Below are 12,229 nucleotides of genomic sequence, written 5' to 3' on the forward strand. Positions count from 1 at the left end.
TGTTTTAGAAATTAACTTTAATTCTTCAGTGAATTAGGAGGGAGAAACAATCCACTTTTGTCAATCTAGAAAGATAAACATTATAAGAATTTTTAATTATTTTTTCGTAAAATAAATCGTAACATGTAGTCTTCCTCTGCCGAACCAGAAATAGAAAAATGTAGTCATAATCTAATTTAAAAAAAAAAATACTTTTTGCAGTTTTTAATTATGTTATAAGATGATATAAATAATTTGCATAATTGATTAAAGGTAACATTTTTTTTTTGTAATGTGTTGGAGAGGATACCACCACCTTCCAAGCACACATAATTGATTCTTGAGAACAATGTTAATTCCCAAAATATTTTTTATTACTCTTGGGTCTTTTTAATATTTTCCTTGATAAATACTTATTGAGGACTCCTCTTTCAAATCTATTTTCGCTGTGTCATCAAAACAGAAAAATAAAAGAAATTAAAATTAACTTTCTTTTTGTTAAAATTAACTTATCCATATAAGTTAATTTATACAAAATCATAGCTTAAAAATAATTTCGTTTTCTTCTAGTAATTCTTATTTTTGTAAAGTAGTTTGTTCTACCATACCCATATTTAACTATGGTAAATTAGACATGATAATAATTCTAAAAAAATAGATTTGGGTATTTGATTGCACGTTCTGCAATCATTGAGTGTTTCATAGTTTCAACTTTCAACTTTCGCCCACTGAGAACATGTCATGCACATAATTACCCAACCTAAAAAAGGTTCAACATTTTATCGTGATAATGTGGAAAAATCTATGAGGAACACTGAGTGGCATTAGGGTTGAATTGTGCTTCAAATTGCTAACTTTGATGGAGACAAACAAGCCCTGATAAATGTGTGTTTATACTCCTTTGAGCCAATTTTGGATATAGACGCACCAACCTCCCATGGGTTTAGGTTTAATTATAGGGACAGTGATAGATCATATTCCATCATTTGGTCACATCTTAACATGAAAAAACTACTCCAACAGAGAATCACCGTCAATATCTTGTTTGTTAAGCGCCATTGTACATCATGTTAGGTTTACCTACAATATCTCTCATGTTTTACTTTTTTTGTCTTTAGAAACATGACTTATTTAACTCACTCATCGGAGACTATTACTCCCAAAATATAATGATTTCTTTCAAGAACACGTAGGTAATGAAGAGACTAAAATGTTGCAAATTCTGAAATCCGTTTGTATGAAGAAGATATATATAGTTGACAGAAAATATTAGTTTCTTAGATAAATTTCAGTATCTCAGATTTAAGTTTTTAAATACTTTGGATTCGGAACAAATCTGAATAATCAGATAATTTGTTTTGATAATGTGAAAAAATAAATTTAGTCAACAGTTCTCAAATCGGTCAAGTAATAATTTAGTTCATAAAATTGATATGGCAAGTTAATTTGATTTCTATAACTCAAAAAAAGTAAAAACATTTAGTGTCTGAATTTTATTACTATTAATATAGATTCGTTCATATAGTAAACACAAGATTAAACCAATTGTAATGCAAATAATTGATTTATAGTTGTAAAGTTAAAGATAGAATTTAAATTTTCTTGATTATTTCAAAAGTTTATTTCCAGTATCACCAATGTAAACATAAAAAGATTAAGAACTAGTAATTTAAACAATTTATTAATGTTTTGCTTAATGAAATATTGATTCTGTCTGAATAATGGCAATGCATATGGAGTAGTTATTTTCTTAAGATAACACACTTGAACGTTGAAGTATAACAAAGTACGATTTCTTTTAAAAAATCTTGGCCCAACAATAATGGCACGAATTTTCAAATGTTGTCGGAAAGGGTATGAATGAGGCATGCAGTGTTGTCGGTATTAGTACACATGCTTGCAACTACGTGAACATGTCTCTGTCTTGTTCATACTACGGCCTTTTAGTAGCTTTCGCATTCGAGAATCTTTTGGCAAAAGATGGTAAGCAAAATGCAGCTGAATGAACCTGAAACGGATACACAACAATGTCGAAAATTTAAACAAAAAAACACAAAAAAAAACTGTCAATTTTAGATTGTTATATATATGCTTACTTCTGAGTTGTAAAACTTCAAGGGTTTGTTTGATATGCCATAATTTTCAGGATCGACGGGGTTGATTGGATTTCGGAAGTCGACATAAGGACCTTCGGTGGAGCACAGCAAGAAACCAATGACCCCACTGAAAGAAAAGAAACCAAAGATTCAACATTTGGTGGACGCACTAACACAAGAAGCTTTCTTAGAGTTTCTTACGTTAACTATTGTCATTTTGTTAATTCAGAGCCATGCTTACTTATAATTAGTTCCTTTTTTAAGAATTTTTTTTTTGAAATACAAGAGAATAAGATATGATAATTAGTGATGCTTGCCTTGGATATGCAGGAACAGTTGTCCAAGCATAATCAGAGGAACCTTTAAAAGTTTGGTGACATTTGGTGAAGAGTTCTTCAATATCCAATGATTGAAACCAAATACTCTCTGCTTGGATGCACAGAACTCCTCCAGGTCGAAGAGCCATGGAAACCAGTTCAAAGAATTCAGACTCAAAAAGCTCATGATCAGGCCCTGGTATATATATATCACATCAATTAGTATTAGGTATTGTTGAGATTCATAAAGCAAAACATAGAAGATATATGAGACACACTTATTGGGTCGAAGGCATCCACTATTATGGCATCATAGGTTCCTCTTGGCACAGAATTCAAAAAGAGAGTTCCTGCTAGTTTCAATAGAAGAACACATCACACAACTTTAAGATAATACTAAGCTATTTAGTTTGATTGTATGTACCATCTATGATGTGAGGCTTCACTCGAGGGTCTTTGTACCCAACAGCCACGTCTGGGAAATATTCTTTATACACCTGAATTCATTATTTAACCCCTTTAGTTTACTTAAACTTCTCCACTTCACCTTCTTTTCTTCCATTTCCTAATTTAATTAAAAGCTTTACATAGTTTTATCTTATAATAAATTTAATAATAATAATATAAGAAAAACTGAGAATAGTTTATGATGTGTTTGAAAATTATAATTTAATTATAGGGCGATGGTTGCTTCTAATTATATATTCTACGTTAACTTTATCTTTATTATGAGATATTTTATTTTTCTTTTGTTGAGATATAAATATATTATGTAAAAGACTATATATTTTGTAATATGTTTAAATGATTCTATAATAGTCTGATAATAAGATAGACTAAATTAGGAAATGAACATAATTTTAATTCATTTTCACAAAACCTAATTAAAGATTTTTAGTATATTTTAAAGCGATTTTATCTATACACAATTTCCGATATAAATATAACTATACAAAATCACTTGTACATAAAATAAAAGTTTATTTCTATGGGTAACGGAAGGAGGTAAAGCTTATGCTTACATCAATGAGCATTGTGTCAATTTCACATATGTCGATTTGTTCAACAGACGAGTGACGGGAAATTTCCCTTAGGATGCCACCATCTCCACCACCTATAAGCAACACCTAAAATTCAGACCAGAGGCGAAAATATGTTAAAAGAATTTGACACAAAAATAGCTTGATATTTAAATGCTCATAAGTGCTATAATAACCGTACGACTAATTGTCTATCGAAACCTTTTTTGGGTTAGGGATAGAGCAAAGAGGAAGGTGAGTCATCATTTCTTGGTAAGCACATTCGTCCTTCTCTGTCAGTTGGAGTGCTCCATCAAGAACGAAAACCTTACCATAAGTTGATGACTGTAATGGAATTAACATTCAACAAGTCACATCAACTACAGTATTATAAGATCAAGAACAAGAGATATATTGTGTATTTTTTTTTTTTAATTATCATCACCTGAAAAACTAGCATATCCTGGTATTTAGATTTCCCTTGGAAATAAATCTTTTCTACCTTGAAGAAGTGAGCTTGTCCTACAATACATGTACACGTCAATCAATTTCGTTAGCTTTATATAAACATTTATAGATATTATATCTGTAGAAACATCATCATCAACAAAAACAAAAAACATCGATTATTAAATAAGGTTGTTAGAAAGTGTCGCAGCCGGAAGCGTGACACATTTGATCCTTTTGGTTATTAGTTTCATGAAAATCAAGTAAGTGAGGTGGATTACCTCGGCAGTAATCTATACTTATAACGTTTCTTATTCCATGCGAAAACGTATTAATTAGATTGTTCTTTAAGGAAGATGTGTGGGGAGGCAAGGCATTAAAATATGAACAGTTGATTAATTAACCTGATATGCATATGCATTATTATACACAACATATATAATGACAAAAATATTATTACCCTTGCACTTGAAGAATGATCAGAAGCCAATGAAAATGTATCATGGAGGCTGGGCATGCAAAACATTTTATGACTAATGAATAAATATTTTTTTTCTTTTATAATTTCCTCTAGATGGTTTCTAACATAAATAATTAATTGAAGGACATCAACAAATGCATCAATTTTATTTGTTTTAAAAAAAATGCTGGAAAAATTTATTTAACATAATCCAATAATTCTCCTACGTACAACACAAATAAAACTTGACTCTATCGTACATAAGTAATTAAAATCATCTTGAATCTAAAACCTTACCATATATATATATATATATATATATATATATATATATATATATATATATATATATATATATATATATATATATATATATATATATATAATCAAAACCAACCTGGCCATAGTGGAGAATATTCTGAAAACCATCCTGGAATTTGTGGATGTACACGAATTTCAGGTTTTCCAGCGTCTCCTTCATGTGTGGAAGTTGGAGTTGAGAAACCAGTTTTGCCGTTGCTGATCATAGCTAAAGGACGATTTTCCATCTTGTGAAATGTTGATACTTTGTCTCTGTTTGTGGCTTTCAAAATATTTTTCAAATTCTGAAGTCTAAATCACTGTGAGAAACCAAACGTGAGAAAAACTGTTAGAAAAACGGGAAGATATTCGGAGATCTAATGGGTACTGAAAGTTAAAGCATTATTTTGATTATGTTTGCATATACATATATACAGTTTTTTGAAATGATGCAACAAGGCAAGACAAGGATAAAGATTTGAAAGGAAATTTAGGATTCAACGTATGAAAGAAGAAGAAAACTAATGATTGAATAACAGCTTTAATGACTAAAAAATTAAACATGTCGATAAAAATCACTTGGCGCTGCTTGGCTGTTAGAAGTTTTGATAATATAGGCTATAGCTACATGTCTTGCACGATGAAGAATATAATAGATGTTATTTTTGGCAGAAATGACACTTTTAAGACCGCATAAATAAAATAATTTTTTATCTTAATTATTTTATTTTGTGGCATTAAAAAAAATAAATTGTGATGTGAACGAATGTTAAAAAGTATTTAGGTCTTATTTTCTTGAGTGGATTTAAGAAAGGGAATTTGAGAAGATTTTAAGATAAATTTTTTTATCGTTTATTTGACTGAATTTGAAGATAAATGATAGTGGATTTAAAAGTAAAGTTTATGAGAATTCGTATAGAATTTTATTGACGTGACAAATTAAAAAAATTTACTTTTCAATTCACTCTCATTTACTTATAAATTTACTCAAATAAACAACAAAAAAAAATTAATCTTCTCAAATATCCTAAAATTAGAAAATTATACTAATATGGACGGTTAAGTGTGTAAGGTTGAGAGGGGGTGTGTTTGGTTGTCTCCCAAGGTAAAGAAGTTCCAACTTGGATGAGTGGGTTCCACCGTGTAAGAGTGAGAGATTGCCGCAAATCACGTGAAGCTTTCCTTTGGCTTGTTGTTAGTTTAATTCCATTTAGTTTGTTTTGAAGTGAGATGTGATTGGTGTGGCCATTTAATTCAAATAGATATGCAGGGAGCGGTTTGGTTTCCTTCCTAGTTTTTTTATTATTATTGGTTGTCTTCTATGGCTGGAGAGAGAAAGTCTTGTGCCATTTAAATCACTTAAGTGTTGTAATAGTGAGAGTGAATAGTCGTTCTTTCCTTGTTTTGTTTATTATTTAATCTTTCAATAATTGGTTTTAAGAAAGAGAAACGTGTGATAGTGCATTATTTTATTGTTTCCTTTTCCTTTGTGGCCGGGAACGTGCAGGTGAGTGTCTAGCTTATTTTTCCTTTGCTTTCTCTTAATGATCTTTACGTTGCAAGGAATGGGGAGAGAGAAACTGGTCCACTTTTGTTCATGTTGCATGGTTCTTTACATGATTTTGAGAGAGCGTGAGAGTTAGCATTTAGGCTTTGAAATGTCAAAGGTGAAGAGAGAAAATAGTTGAGTAGTTTGCTTCAAATTTTGTTATAAGGCTTTTGCATGAGGACTCCACTGGATGCTTGGACCGTAAGTGTGAACATTAAAATTAAATTATTTGGCCAAGAGTTGATTATTTCAAAGAAGGGTTTTATTTTCAACCCTTCATTGCAAGTTTCGAGACGTTATGGGTACCTATTATTACACTTAAAACCATCATTACACACATTAAAGCCTAGTTATTCTAAGAGAATGGGTAGAGTTAAGAAATGGGTAACTGAGGTTAGTGTTATCATGTGATTTTCGGGAAACTAAAGTGGATTAGGTAGACTATGGTAGATAGAAGGTTAGTTGAGATTTAAGTGGTGTAGGGTTAAACCTAAAGAGATATATCCTAAAACTATAAGTGTTAGAAGAAGACCCTATCTTGTTACACCAACCAAAAGTTTTGTGAGAGAGTGACAGAGCCACTTTACCCTACTCTGGATGTGAGTCGGGAGAAACTTAGAAGAGTGGGAAGACGCCGCTGCTACGCAAGGGAAGGAAGTCTTTTTGGGCCTTGCTTGGGAGCTTTAGAGTCTTGGATACTCTTTCAAAACTAGAGGTAAGGGGTGTAATTTTTGGAATATAAAATAGTATATGATGGGTAGGTGATCTTGTTATAATGATATTGTAAGAGTGTGTATATTGGTACTATGTTTTGTAAGAGGGGTTGTTTCAAAACTAGATGATGTGGAGATGGTTGGTGATGCTTGCATGGACGTGTATGTTGTGGTTATATGCAAAGAAACTAACCGTTTTTCTTTCAAAAGAAAAAAATATTATGGTTGATGGGAAGGTATGCGTGTTAGTCCTTTTGATGTTGAAAATGTATATATATATGTCATGGATAAGTAGAAACCGTGAATTACACTGCTATTGAATGTTTCCATTTTTTTTATGGTAATTAAATGTGGGACACTTTCCTACACTCCTTAAAAAGAGTGTGATGGTTATGGATTTCTCTTCTTGATAGTGGAAGAGAAGGTTCAGTGAGTGGAAATGAGAGTTGGGTTGGAGGAAACAAAATAAATTAAGAAGTGACGGAAAGTGTAATGCAAGAGAAGATTGGTGCCAGGTGGGGAAGGTAAAATTTGAAAGAGAGAAATGGTACATATGGGAGATTGGGTTCTTTAACTAAAAAGAAAACAATTTGATGCAGGTGCATGAGGGATGAAAGCCTACACAGTAAGCTACTTGAGAAAGGGGGGTGATGGTTTTATTCTAAGAGGAAAAATCCTTGTGGGCCATTGCATGTGAAAGAGAGTATAAGGGGCATCTTTTAAGTGTCGGTGGTATGAATGTTGATAAATTTTGTCTTGGTTTGGAAAAATAAAAAGAAGCGAGTTATGTAATTTTTTTGTGAAACCGTGGCAATGTTGGAAAGTAGAAAGGGAGGAAAAAGAAGTGTAGGTGTGTATGAGTATTGTTACGTAAAGGGTAGAGAGTGAGAAAAAAAGCAAAAATAAAAGTGTGTGGGATATTGTGTGGGGCCGTGAGTTAATAAAGGAGGGAGAAAACAAAATAAAAATAATTTGAAATATGGAGTGAAAATGGTGGTGTGCGTAAGTATGTGCAGGAGAAGTTAATGGGTAAGTTTTAATTTTTGAAAAGAGAGTTAAAGTGGTGGATTTAGGGTGGGGTCCCCGGTTTTGGGTGAGAGAAATGGAAGGAGTCTCATAAAGTTGGCCTTTTATGTGTCTTTTACTTAGAATGAAGAGAAAAGAGTGATTTAGTTGAGAAATGAGTGACTTAAGAGTGGGTCAAAAATGTAAATTTATGACTTTGAGTAATTTGAAAGTGTAGATATAGAAGAGAGTGTGTTTAGAGTAAAAATAGGGTGTATTAAAATTATATGTTTTCTTTGATATTGGGTATTAATTAAAAAGTAGAGGTGCACTAGAAATGTTCTAGATGAAAGTGTGAAATTAGTAATTTTATAGGGATGCATCAGTAGGAAAAATAATTAAATTAATTTATTTAATTATTTGTGATTTTAATTAATTGTTCGTGAATGGATTTGGTTGACTTTGTGTATGATGATGATCTGTGTATGGTTGTGATGGTAAAATCGTGAAAACAAGTGTTCTGTCATTTTCTTAGAATTTTTGTCGAATCGATGGTGTTCATATTGCGATACGATAGTGTGTTGAGTCTCTGCGAAGACTGAGGTTCAAGTGTAATCATTTCCTCGTGCGCGAGGACTAGAGAGGGTTGGATGTCTCGCCCAATGACTTTGGCTCGTGTGAGTGCGCCTAACCGAAGTTTTTACTCGTAATTCCATGAGGAGTTGGGGAGATAGGTCTGAAGTTGCGATGGAAGACGACTCGAATCGCCCTGTTTTGCGAAACAGGTTTGGTACGACAAAATTCAAGGAAACAACAGAAGCTTGTGAGAATGATCTGAGTCGTTGTTTTGAATTCTGTGATGTAATGTTATGACTATGATAGTCTGGGTGGTGATGATATGAGTTTATGAGTTGAATAATGTGATGTATTATAAGGTTATGACTAAGATAATCTATGTTATGATGTTTTAACACTGAAATTATATGCTACGTTATGTTCTTAGTTACTCACTCTTTCCTTTTGTAGTTGTGGTTCTACCTACGATAATCGTACTTCTACGAGAGTAGATAGCGTTGCAAATGAGGCAGAGATGGAGTAGCCCGATGAGAGTTATGGAAATAACTATGGAAAATTTATCATGTTTTAAAGTAATTTTATGTTTTTGAATAACGAATTCAATATTTGTAAGGTTTTAAGACGCCTAAACTTTTGATGTTTAGTTCTGCAATGTTAAATAAAAAAAAAAAAACTTATGTAAAATTTTGAATTTTGGGATGTTACAACATTCACACTCACTAATAATAATCGTGTTAAAACAAGGGTTTTATGCGACGTCTTTTTTTTTTGTATATTTAATACTGTTGTAAAATCAATCCAAATTTCCATTTATTTATTAATATAACTAAATGGAAAGTTTAAAGTTGAATGCATCTTAATTTTAAGAGAGTTTACTATATCTTTAGGACTTTACTAGACTCGACCACCGTGACAGTAAAATAATCAGAAATTCAGCATAAGTTAAATACACTCTGCTGAAATTCTATTTACATTGACAAGACTAAAACTAATATAAATTAATTTTGTAACTACTTGTAAAACACAAAAAAGTGTCACTATAATTATATTTTATATTAAATAATTATTATATTAAGTGGACGTAAGAGTAAATATATAAAAGAATATTATAAATATATGTTGCATTATTATAAAATTAATGTAATAAAAGAGGTTTCTTTATGACAGTTTTAAAAGCCTCCACTAATTTTCGACAATTTTGATAAAAAATATAGTTAAGTTTTGATATTTTTTAAATAATTTTTCGGTGCTTTTTAGCAAACTACCGATAAGTGTTAATTCCTAATTTTTTTCTTGGTGACTTCTCTTTCGTTTTGTATCTTCTTTTTCACTTCATATCTTCGCTTTTCTTTTTTCACAGACTCTTCACTTCACAGGCTCTTCACTTTTCTTTTTTTACAGGCTCTTCACTTCATAAGCCCTTCATTACTGAGTTGCAATGTTTACCCTTTCATTTGTCGTTGGCCCCTCACACTGTTAAGTTCTCTTCTCTTGCAATCCTTAATTTCTTCGCCTGAACCTTGTCTGAAATCACTTTTTCATCCTCCTACCCTATTGCAATCCTTAATTTCCTCGCCTGAAACTATTGTGGCACCTCACATTTGTTTCTAAAACATTTTTTTTGGGAAATTTATATAAAGGAAGCATTGGGTTTTAAATGGCTAGTAACATAGTAGTAGATGATTGTATCTCGATGTGATTATTATATGACTTAATATGATCCATCACTTTTTGTGGTTAAAGCTAACAAGTTATTATGAGTGTAAAATCCCTCAATCCAAAAACCACAAACCTAGTGAGACTAACGTCCCTTGTAAGCTGCTTCTAAATTCACCATATACAATTGGCAGGAAAATGATGTATGAATTATGTTCCTTAGATGATTGTCAATCCATTCTTCTATTCTGATTAGAAACTCTATATAATATTTTATTGATATTTGTTTAATATTCCTCTATATTTCCATGCATATGTGCAGCCCCCAAATGAAGCTACTCTTCATTCACCACCTCAAGTTGGAGAAACTTCACATGTACAATTTGAACATGAAGAAGATGAAAATTAGGACATTATATTGGAAGTGCAATAAGAATACAAGAGATCATAGTTGGTTGATGTCATTGGTAAGACACTCTACACATATAAATGCTTGCATTATATGTTACTTATATCAATGTTTATTGTTGAAGTTGTTTGACACAAGGTTATTTGACACAATTTTGATTTCTTCACAAATGACCAATGCAAAATGACCAGTAAACACTTAAAAACAAATTATGTTTAGAACTTGCCTCATAATGAAAGGATTGTTGTACATTGGAATGATGAGTGTCTACCAATTATAGATGGTGGAGCATCGTTGAATCAATTCTTGAGGAGTATTGCTAGAAACTTTAAGGCGTTCCCCATTTGTTATTCTACTTGGAAGAAGATTCCTAAAGAGTACAAAGAAGACATAATTTAGAATATCATTCAAGTAAGTAATGTAAGTTTTCAATTTATAATTCAATTATTGGGTATCATTGAGCTTCTTTTGTTTACTGTCGACTTAATGAAAAAACAAAGGTAAAACCTATATTTCTTTTCTTGAAAATTTGTGTTATAATTTAATAATTTTGTTATGACAACATTAGGATATTGCCCTAAAAAGTCATTATAATAGGGCAAAGGAAACTCTTGCTGACATAAGGGGTCCAAGAGCATCGCAAGGAAAAGGGAAGAAATGATAAAGTGTTATTGTTCTTCAGTTTTCTATTTTTCATAATGTAAGATCCTTGAAAAATATTTGTAAGTTAAATACTAGATAAAAAAAAATGAATAGTAAATTGTGAATAGTAAAAGGTGAATAGTAAAAAGTGAATAGTAAAAAAAAAAAAAAATATATATATATATATATATATATATATATATATATATATATATATATATTTGGAAAGGATAAGTGTTACACGTAGCTTTGAGATCAGAATTCACCAATTTGCAAATAAAAAATTATTTTTGTAATAGTAAAATGAATAAAAAAATGAATAGTAAAAATGAATAGTAAAAATGAATAGTAAATTTTTTTTACTATAAATAGCCAAGGGAGGGAGGCTGGAAATTTACACCAAAATTCTAGAGAAATTGTGAGAGAAGAGAGTTGGAGTAAATTATAGTTGAAGAGGGGAAATTCTGGAAGTTTCCGGAGAACGGTTTGAGAAGAGGAAACTAAGTCTGGAATAGAGGTAAGGGGAGCCAACTTTGAGTATTTCCTTTTGTATTATCTTGAGTCTTGGATATGTTATATTTTGCTTTTCTGATCTTATATCTTGAATATGGAGTATTTTGTTTCTGTATGATCTTAAATTTTAAATGAGAGTATGCTTTGTATTGATATCCAAGTGTGATAGTTGTAAAATGTAATGTTGATTATGTTATGCCACTTGTATGTTATTAGTTGTTTATTTTTTTGTATTTTGGAAGGATTAGAAATTGTCTAACCGGCTCTGCCAGATTCAATTTCTTGTTTCCCTTATTTAATTGTATTTTGGAAGGATTAGAAATTGTCTAACCGGCTCTGCCAGATTCAATTTCTTGTTTCCCCAAACTTTCTATTGCTTCAGTTATTTATTTTATTGCACTTTTGGAAGGATTAAAAGTTGTCTAACCGGCTCTGCCAGATTCAACTTCTTGTTTCCCCAAACTATTTATTGCTTTACTTATTTATTTTATTGCATTTTTGGAAGGATTAGAAGTTGTCTAACCGGCTCTGCCAGATTCAACTTCTTA

General features: G+C 31.3%; 1 protein-coding gene across 1 annotated transcript; it reads right to left on the reverse strand.

The window, feature by feature from the left end:
• Nucleotides 1–1,779: 1,779 nt before the first annotated feature.
• LOC108330225 (spermidine synthase 2) lies at nucleotides 1,780–4,998 on the reverse strand. The gene is made up of 9 exons (XM_017564724.2): nucleotides 4,716–4,998; nucleotides 3,857–3,933; nucleotides 3,634–3,756; nucleotides 3,415–3,519; nucleotides 2,817–2,889; nucleotides 2,671–2,742; nucleotides 2,393–2,588; nucleotides 2,076–2,202; nucleotides 1,780–1,987 (listed from the first exon to the last, which is right to left on the reverse strand). Exons 1-9 carry the CDS (start codon nucleotides 4,864–4,866, stop codon nucleotides 1,913–1,915), a joined length of 999 nt encoding a protein of 332 aa, XP_017420213.1. The 5' UTR covers nucleotides 4,867–4,998; the 3' UTR covers nucleotides 1,780–1,912.
• Between the last annotated feature and the right edge of the window lie 7,231 nt (nucleotides 4,999–12,229).

Source organism: Vigna angularis, chromosome 4 (assembly GCF_016808095.1).
Source record: "Vigna angularis cultivar LongXiaoDou No.4 chromosome 4, ASM1680809v1, whole genome shotgun sequence".
In the NCBI taxonomy this organism is placed as follows: domain Eukaryota; kingdom Viridiplantae; phylum Streptophyta; class Magnoliopsida; order Fabales; family Fabaceae; genus Vigna; species Vigna angularis.

Excerpts from the sequence above, each read along its gene's own strand:
- LOC108330225 (XM_017564724.2), bottom strand. The coding sequence starts at position 4,866 with ATGGAAAATCGTCCTTTAGCTATGATCAGCAACGGCAAAACTGGTTTC. Across the intron at positions 3,520-3,633 it reads CTATCCCTAACCCAAAAAAG|GTGTTGCTTATAGGTGGTGG; the intron begins GTTTCGATAGAC and ends TCTGAATTTTAG. Across the intron at positions 2,589-2,670 it reads GGATGCCTTCGACCCAATAA|GGCCTGATCATGAGCTTTTT; the intron begins GTGTGTCTCATA and ends TATATATACCAG.